This window comes from Rhinopithecus bieti, unplaced genomic scaffold, assembly GCF_001698545.2.
Source record: "Rhinopithecus bieti isolate Rb0 unplaced genomic scaffold, ASM169854v2 scaffold_40368, whole genome shotgun sequence".
Taxonomy (NCBI): domain Eukaryota; kingdom Metazoa; phylum Chordata; class Mammalia; order Primates; family Cercopithecidae; genus Rhinopithecus; species Rhinopithecus bieti.
In genome coordinates this window covers 1285798-1294865 of record NW_016817546.1, presented here as the reverse complement: position 1 = coordinate 1294865, position 9068 = coordinate 1285798, and the positions used below count along the sequence as shown (strand labels likewise).

The window sequence follows — 9068 nt, the reverse complement described above, 5'->3', positions numbered from 1 at the left end:
TGGATGGATGGATGGATGGATGGATGGATGGGTGGATGGGTGGATAGGTGGATGGATGGATGGGTGGATGGGTGGATGGATGGATGGGTGGATGGATGGATGGATGGATGGATGGATGGATGGATGGATGGGTGGGTGGATGGATGGATGGGTGGATGGATGGATGGATGGATGGATGGGTGGATGGATGGATGGGTGGATGGGTGATGGGTGAGTAGATGGATGCATGGATAGGTGGGTGGGTAGATGGATGGATGGATGAGTCATTGGATTAACACAGTGTTCTTTATCCTGCTGGGATATCTCTAGATCCAATCATTTTCACCATTGGTGTCTTCCAAAGAGAAGAAACACAATCTCTGAGTGGGTAGGGTGGTGGAAGAGTTTTAGATACAAATCCGGAGTGAGGAATTTCAGAGTGATTCGTAAATAATTCATTGTCTAGTGATAGTGTGATGGAAAGCTGTAAGTTAATGTCAGAAAAAGAAGAGCCTTACTTTTGAAGCTTAAAACTAATTTTGAGAGAAAGCCTGTGATATTTATCTTGGTCAATGACAAGGGCCATGATCAGAAATCAATCTTGGGAAAGTTGTCCCAGTTTGGAGGCCTATGTCTCAGGAAGGACTTCAAAGGGAATTTAGTCTGTTGCTTTTTTGTGGAGCAGGTGGGGTGGGCTGTGTCTGAGAGAATCCTGGGACCACCACCCCCCAACTCTGTTATGTTGGTGTCTGTCTCTTCCCCGCTGATCTGAGCAGCTTTCCTCTCCTTGTGCTTATAAAAGTGAACATTGGCTAAAACACACAAGCTAGCATATTAGATCCATTCTGTTAATATTAATAATCTAGATTACTTTCAAATCAGTGAAAAACAGTTCGACGCTTTGGAGCCAGTGCCTAAGTGGTGCAGGTTGCAAACCCCAGCTGGGCAGAGGACGGGAGGATGGGAGTGGAGGGGTGTCTATCTGGGAAGGCCTTGAACTTGCTCACTCCTTACCTAGGTCATGGGCATTGTGAAAATGCTTAAAAAGTAAGTTGAAGCTGGGGGGGTGGGGATCTGTTTCTCAGCTCCCCCTGGTTCTATCCCTCTGCATTCGCGTGTTGTCTGTGACTACAGGATTCCAGAGTTTGGCTTATTTCTTTAAAGAAAGCATTTTTGAATACTGTCAAAGCCTCGGTTCTCCCCACTGGACTAAAATTCACTTGTCAGTGGGTGCTAAAGAAAAGGGGCTCATATTAAGCCCATTCAACTGCCTTTAGGGAGGGTCCCCTGGCCTACTGCGAAGGAGGGAACACAAGCGTTAGGGAGTGGAGGGGACTGGCTGTGACTCTATCTGGGGAGACAGGAGCTGTCCCTGCACCGCGAGGAAGCACTCAGGGTACCTGGGGGTGGTTCCTAACCATGCCCGGTCTCTCTTCCTCTCTGGTCCCCTGGGACCTTCAGGGAAGGGCAAAATTAGCCCTGGAAATGGGCCGCAGGTCCTAAAATAGCCTGGTGTCCTCGGAGGCCTGAGAGAAGCTGAGAGGCTCTCACTTCCTCAGGACAGTCCTGACCGAGCCTCTGTTTGGAAGATGGTCCCTTTGAGTTTGAGGTGGGGACCTGCAGGATAGGGGTCCTCTCTCTGAGTAGCGAAGGCACTGGGCTTTGGCCTCCTGGGGCAGAGGAGCTGCAGATGGGAAAGTGAGACCCAAAGCATCAACTGTGAGCAGTGGGCTCTGCTGTTGGGGGACGGTGTTTGACTCTAAATTCTGCAGTGTGAACTCAAATGTCGGGGGAGGACTACCCAGGCAAAAGTAACTGTGGTCCGCCCACGGGCTTTCCTCGCAGGGACGCCCACCAGCCCTCGCCACGATGATCCCCGCAGCCAGCAGCACCCCGCCGGGAGACGCCTTCTTCCCCAGTGTGGCCCCACAGGACTTCTGGAGGTCCCAGGTCACGGGCTACTCGGGGTCCGTGACACGACACCTCAGTCACCGGGCCAACAACTTCAAACGACACCCCAAGAGGAGGAAGTGCATTCGTCCCTCCCCACCCCCGCCCCCCAACACCCCGTGCCCGCTTGAGCTGGTGGACTTCGGGGACCTGCACCCCCAGAGGTCCTTCCGGGAGCTGCTTTTCAACGGCTGCATCCTCTTTGGCATCGAGTTCAGCTACGCCATGGAGACGGCGTATGTGACCCCGGTGCTCCTGCAGATGGGCCTGCCTGACCAGCTCTACAGCCTGGTGTGGTTCATCAGCCCCATCCTCGGTGAGCCCCAGCTCCTCCCCGATGGTGGAGGGCCTCTGGAAGCTTCCAGAAGCCTCATTGCAGCAGCTTGAGGGTCCTTGGGGGAGAAGGGAGGATCAAGAGTTAAGTTCCCCTCATTAGTCTGGGACTGTGGGAACACAGGTACTGCCGGTCATATCCCAGATTTTCAGTTCCTTATCAAAACCAGACAATAGAACAGGGATTTAGCAGCCCCCAAGGGCTGACACCATCTCATGCCAGGCTCTCCTTGTCAGAGGGTCCAAGTCATAGCACTTGGTGTCACGTGGGCCTGGAAGGTCCTGAAATTTCTTGGATTCCCAAGGAAAGTCATGGCTGTTTAGGGCCTTAGGGTACAAAGTGGAGGATTTAAGGAGATGCCGAGCGATCTCAAGAGTTAGCTTTGGTTTCCGAGTTCAGGGTTTTGTCATTGACTCTGTTTCATCATCTTATTCTTTTGATGCACTGGGGGTGTTTGAGAGCAGCCACTTCAGGAATGTGGAGGCTGATTCGATGTCCCCATGTGCCGTGGGGAACCTGGCAATGACCGCTGGCCTGCTCTGTTTCAGGATTCCTACTGCAGCCTCTGTTGGGTGCTTGGAGTGACCGGTGTACCTCAAGGTTTGGAAGGAGACGCCCTTTCATTCTTGTCCTGGCTATAGGTCTGTTGTTTTGGCATGGAAATAAAATGGAGAGGAAAAAAAAAAGGCCCCAACTGCCTCATTTTAGGAAAATTTAAAAGAACATTGACCATAATAGTTACCCAGATAGCTCTGGACCCGCACTGGTGTGAGGCAGGGAGTGCCCGGTAACCTGACCTGAGTTAACTGTGAGAATCGATCCTTTGATCATTTTTAAAAACGAGTTGATAAAGTTCATCTCATTTCTTCTCTGCTTAATGAAATAAAAACCCCCATCCAAGTGCAAAATATATGGTGAGTTTGTAGGTGACTTTTCCACTGGGCTGTGCTTGAGGTTTAAGTTTTTAAAATTCTTGGGTCCTAAAGATTCTAGACATAAGTCGTGAGCTGCGGGGGATAGAACTGGTCTGCATTTTCTTGGGGTGACTTTGTTTCTCTGTGTCCAGGGGCACTGCTGGGCCTCTCACTCTTGCTGAATGGCCGGGACATTGGCATCGCCCTGGCTGACGTGACCGGCAACCACAAGTGGGGCCTGCTGCTGACCGTGTGCGGGGTGGTGCTGATGGACTTTAGTGCCGACTCAGCAGACAACCCCAGCCACGCCTACATGATGGACGTGTGCAGCCCCGTGGACCAGGACCGAGGCCTGAACATCCACGCCCTCCTGGCAGGTGAGTCTCCCGCAGCAGGGCCAAAGCTGGGTCTGCAGGGCTGCAGGCTTCAGACGTGTGGCTTTGGGGGCCCTTCCTCACTCCGTGATTTAACAAAGAAGCTGGGAGAATTCCAATATATAGAGAAACACTGAAGTGATTGAAAATACATATCTCGGCCGGGTGCGGTGGCTCACGCCTGTAATCTCAGCACTTTGGGAGGCTGAGACGGGCGGATCATGAGGTCAGGAGATTGAGACCATCCTGGCTAACACAGTGAAACCCCATCTCTACTGAAAATACAAAAAATTAGTTGGGCGTGGTGGCGGGCGCCTGTAGTCCCAGCTTCTTGGGAGGCTAAGGCCGGAGAATGGCGTGAACCTGGGAGCTGGGTGACAGAGTGAGACTCTTTCTCAAAAAAAAAAAAAGAAGATACATATCTCACATAACACCCATCAACCACAACCTATGCTGTTGACACATAAACAACAATTATAGGTCTATAAATCCAAATGTTTCTATTCATGGATTCTCATTGTTTGAGGTAGTTATGTTCTACAGTCACCACAAACCCTGAATTAGCAAACACTGCGTCTCGCTCCTAGGAAAAATACAGGGTTAGGTTCCTGTGAGCCTCTGGTCACAACGTTTTCATCAATGGATTAACACATAACCTTGTTGTATGTGTTTCTGTTTAAAACCCCTTATTTCATCCATGCCTTTGGCTGATTAATGTTGAATTGACGGCCAACAGTGCTGCAACTCACGCTTGAACAAAGCATCACTGTTGCATGCATTTTCTGCACGAGGCGCGTCCGGCCTTCTTGCACTTGGGAACGTCAGACAGCTTGGAGGCCATTAAACAGTGAAACACCAACAGAATACATAAAAATGTAAAAAGGCGGCACTAAATAGACCACACAGAAAACTCTTGTCTTGGCCGGCGCGGTGGCTCACACCTGTAATCCCAGCACTTTGGGAGGCCGAGGTGGGCGGATGACCTGAGGTCGGGAGTTCGAGACCAGCCTGACCAACATGGAGAAACGCCATCTCTACTAAAAATACAAAAAATCAGCCGGGCGCGGTGGCTCACACCTGTAATTCCAGCACTTTGGGAGGCCGAGGTGGGCAGATGACCTGAGGTCGGGAGTTCGAGACCAGCCTGACCAACATGGAGAAACGCCATCTCTACTAAAAATACAAAAAATCAGCCGGGCGCGGTGGCGCTTGCCTGTAATCCCAGCTACTGGGGAGGCTGAGGCGGGAGAATCGCTTGAACCTGGGAGGCGGAGGTTGCAGTGAGCCGAGATCACGCTGTTGCACTCCAGCCTGGCGACAGAGCGAGACCCCATCTCAAAAACAAACAAACAAACAAACAAACAAACAAACAAACACCAACTCTTGTTTCCAGTGTGAGTGTGGAGACAAGAAAGCAGAGCTCAGCCCTGTGGGGCCTCAGCTGGACCACGCGCCCTTGGAAGTGCAGGCGATGTGCTGTTGTGTGCAAATCCTTGAATGATGGTGAGAGCACCGTGAGGTCTGGTTCTGGTTTTACCTCACTAAATGGTAGTGAGGAGGTGAATTCACAAATACAGAATCTACAGATAATGAGGATCGAGTGTGTGTGCATGGCCACACGTGTTATACACACCATGCATGTATGTATGTATATATACACACCTGTGGCATGCTTAGTGGCAAAACAGGAGAAATGTTACCATCAAAGTCAGGAGTGAGGCAAGACTGCGCCCATCCCACAGAACCACTGCCATTAGGGAAACACAAACAGAAGGAGCGAGGTCAGCCCCACTGGTCTCTGGGGCTGGACGTATGGAAACTTCAAGGGAATTAGCTGCAAAGCAGTGCAGAAGTTCAGTATGATGCTTAGTTATCAATGTGCTGTATAAAAATCAATACTGGTTGGGTGCAGTGGCCTAATCTCAACACCTTGGGAGGCGAAGCCCAGAGAATTGCTTGAGTTCAGGAGTTTGAAACCAGCTTGGGGTAATAATGAGACCACATCTTTAAAAACATAAAATTAAATAAATAAGTAACTCTAGCTTTTCTATATAAAATATTTGCCTTGTTGCAGAATAAAATGGAAGAAAAAAATTCCATTTAAAATAGCAACTGGGGCTGGGCATGGTGGCTCATGCCTGTAATCCCAGCTATTTGGAAGGCTGAGGCAGGAGAATCCCTTGAGCCCAGGAAGAAGAGGTGGCAGTGAGCCGAGATGGCGTCCCTGCGCTCCAATCTGGGCAACAAGAGTGAAACTCCGTCTCAAAAAAATAAATAGATAAAAGATAAAGTTTATCTGAAATCTGACCTTGGATAAGGGTCATGAACAGCAATGATGTCTTTCAGGAGGGGAGGAGGGAAGGTAATTAGAATCACGATCGTGGGAAGTCAAGAATAATAAAACGCCCAGGGGCAGTGGGGAGGCAGAAAGACTCCCAGTTCTAGCAGAACAGAGGCAGAGAAGGGACAGGACTGGGGCTTTTAAACGGGCGTGCAAGTGAAATGAAAAGGCCCATCTGGGACAAAGGAAGGAAGATCTACAGTGAAACCTCGAAATAATGAGATCCACAGTCATGCCACCCTTGGGTATGTGTGGAAGGCTGAGCTGGGAGTGTCTGAAGCCCAGGCCTGTCCATAGAAGTTCTTATTTGAAAGGTAAACCCCTCATGTGGCCAAGTCTTCCCCAAACCAAAAATCCCATGCTGGTAGTAGGCAGGTTCCTCCTCACCAGCAGCGGTAAACCGAGAGAACCCTCCTCTCCTCTCAACACTAGACGGACTCAAAATGTGGCTGAACTCACAATAAAACAAAATACAACACCGGATCCCTGGTGGGGTGGGTGTGGTGGACGCGCCGCTGGCAGGGGTGGAGCCCTGTGGCTTCCCTGGCTTTTGCCATTGAAGCACAGAGCCGAGCTGGGAGAAGCCGCTGTGTTTGGAGGTAAATCTGCCCACTGCTGTTGGGCCCCCACAGCATCGCTCACAGTTTCTTGCCCTGCTCCGTGGCCAGGGCTGGGCTGGCCGGTGTCCCGAGGCTTGGAGGGAGAACAGCAGGAACAGCAGTGATCCAATCCTTACTTTTCTGCTGTGGGCTGATGGCTCAGAGATCAGAGAGCTGCCCGCCAGGGTGTGGGGAGGCAGGACCCGTCCGTGGTCACCAGAAGGGGTGACTCTCCTCATGGTGTTTCATGCATGGGGTCAAACACCCACATGCACACGTGTGGTTGGCTGTGTGTGAGCGATGGGGTCGGCCCTGAGCTGGAGGGGCCTTGGAGGGAGGATGCGTCCAGTGTCAGCATTTGCTCCAGGGGCCTGAAAGGTTACAGGGAAAGTGGAACAGGCAGGAAGTGGAAGGGGATGTGGGCAGGTGGTCACTGTGCTGCTGCTGGGGGTCGCGCCAGGAAGGGCCCTGCAGGTGGCCGTGCAGGACAGGAGGGAGACCTCCTCAAGGGGCCCGCCCTGGGAATCCTGTCCCATTTTGTTGGGGTTTAGGTGGGACGAGTACTGTGCCCACGTCCCTGGAATGGCCTTGGCTACCTTCGTGTCCTTCTAAGAAACGGAGCCACCACGCTTGGGGCTTCTCCTCCCACAGAGGGGAACTCAAACCCTGTCTCTTTTCCCAGGTCTCGGAGGAGGCTTCGGATACGTGGTCGGCGGAATCCACTGGGATAAAACTGGCTTTGGGAGGGCCCTGGGGGGGCAGCTCCGTGTCATTTATCTCTTCACCGCAGTCACCCTGAGCGTCACCACCGTCCTGACCCTGGTCAGCATCCCTGAGAGGCCGCTGCGGCCACCGGGTGAGAAGCGGGCAGCCATGAAGAGCCCCAGCCTCCCACTGCCCCCATCCCCACCCGTCCTGCCAGAGGAAGGCTCCGGTGACACCCTCCCGTCGCACGTGGCCACCAACTTCTCCAGCCCCATCTCCCCACCCAGCCCCCTGACACCCAAGTACGGCAGCTTCATCAGCAGGGACAGCTCCCTGACGGGCATCAGCGAGTTCGCCTCATCCTTCGGCACGGCCAACATAGACAGCGTCCTCATTGACTGCTTCACGGGCGGCCATGACAGCTACCTGGCCATCCCCGGCAGCGTCTCCAGGCCGCCCATCAGCGTCAGTTTCCCCCGGGCCCCCGATGGCTTCTACCGCCAGGACCGTGGACTTCTGGAGGGCAGAGAGGGTGCCCTGACCTCTGGCTGTGACGGGGACATTCTGAGGGTGGGCTCCTTGGACACCTCTAAGCCGAGATCGTCAGGGATTCTGAAGAGACCCCAAACCTTGGCCATCCCGGACACGGCCGGAGGAGGGGGTCCCGAAACTAGCAGGAGAAGGAATGTGACCTTCAGTCAGCAGGTAACAGCAGATGTCGGGGGAGCTGGCGCTCAGAGGGCAGCATCGGGGGTCCCCCTGGTCAGTTACATGACGAACAGGGAGAGTCCATCCAGGAAGAAATTCCTGGCTGTCATGGAGGTATTGTCAAGTGCTTTGGCCTAAAGAGAAAAGCCTTAGAGGCCAGGCGCGGTGGCTCACGTCTGTAGTCCCAGCACTTTAGGAGGCTAAGGCAGGAGGATCACTTGAACTCAGGAGTTTGAGATCAGCCTGGGCAACATGGTGAAACCCCATCTCTACTAAAAATACAAAAAGTAGCTGGGCGTGGGGCACACATGTGTGGTCCCAACTACTCTGGAGGCTAAAGAAAGGATGGCTTGAGCCCAGGGGTTTGAAGCTGTAGGGAGCCATGACTGCACCACCGCACTCCAGCCTGGGTGACAGAGCAAGAACCTGTCTCAGGAAAAAAAAAAAGACAAGCCTCAGAAACATGACGTCTTCCCCTGCATGTTAGTGAACAAGTTCTGGGCCTGAGTCCACCTATGAGTGAGTGAGTTCAGAGCATTTGTTAGGTATCAGGTGGTTTAAAATCCTGGCTGGGAGCGACACAGCTCTTTTAAACACTTATGTTTGCCCAAACGTAATTCAGGCCGGGCTTGTCCTGCTAGTCAGTTTCTTACAGGCATGGTGTGCACCCCACTTGTTCCTGGTATTTTTCCCTAGACATCCGGGCTCCAGCCCATTTTGGCAGTGGGAATCCCGTGCCAATACATCCAAGTCTTCACTGACAGTGAACCTGCAGATGTATCTGGGATCATCCCTCCTGGCGCCTGACATCGGTTCACTCCTGCAGGCTGTACAAATGGGAATCTCCGGGGCAGTGCCATCTTCCGCGAAGGCCAAGAACCTTCCAGAAAGCTGTTTAAGTTGTATTTTCTATATGTCAGATGAGCTGCAAGACCACCAACTGATCTGTGGGGTTTCATGGGCTGATTTTTTTTTTTTTTTTTCTGGAGACAGAGTCTTGCTCTGTCGCCGAGGCTGGAGTGCAGAGGCATGATCTCAGCTCACTGCAACCTCCACCTCCCGGGTTCAATGGATTCTCCTGCTTCAGCCTCCCGAGTAGCTGGGACTACAGGCGCCCACCACCACGCCCAGCGAATTTTGTATTTTTAGTAGAGACGGGGTTTT

The 9068-nt window shown here is 52.4% G+C and overlaps 1 protein-coding gene across 1 annotated transcript in view; it reads left to right on the top strand.

Annotated features, from left to right (window-relative positions):
• SLC45A1 (solute carrier family 45 member 1) overlaps positions 1-9068 on the top strand; it is a 27025-nt gene that overhangs the window by 5019 nt on the left and 12938 nt on the right. The window contains exons 2-5 of the mRNA XM_017856099.1: positions 1825-2245; positions 2812-2904; positions 3330-3554; positions 7174-7901. Of these exons, the coding sequence (XP_017711588.1) occupies positions 1825-2245; positions 2812-2904; positions 3330-3554; positions 7174-7901 (1467 nt within the window). The remainder of the gene's footprint in view (positions 1-1824; positions 2246-2811; positions 2905-3329; positions 3555-7173; positions 7902-9068) is intronic.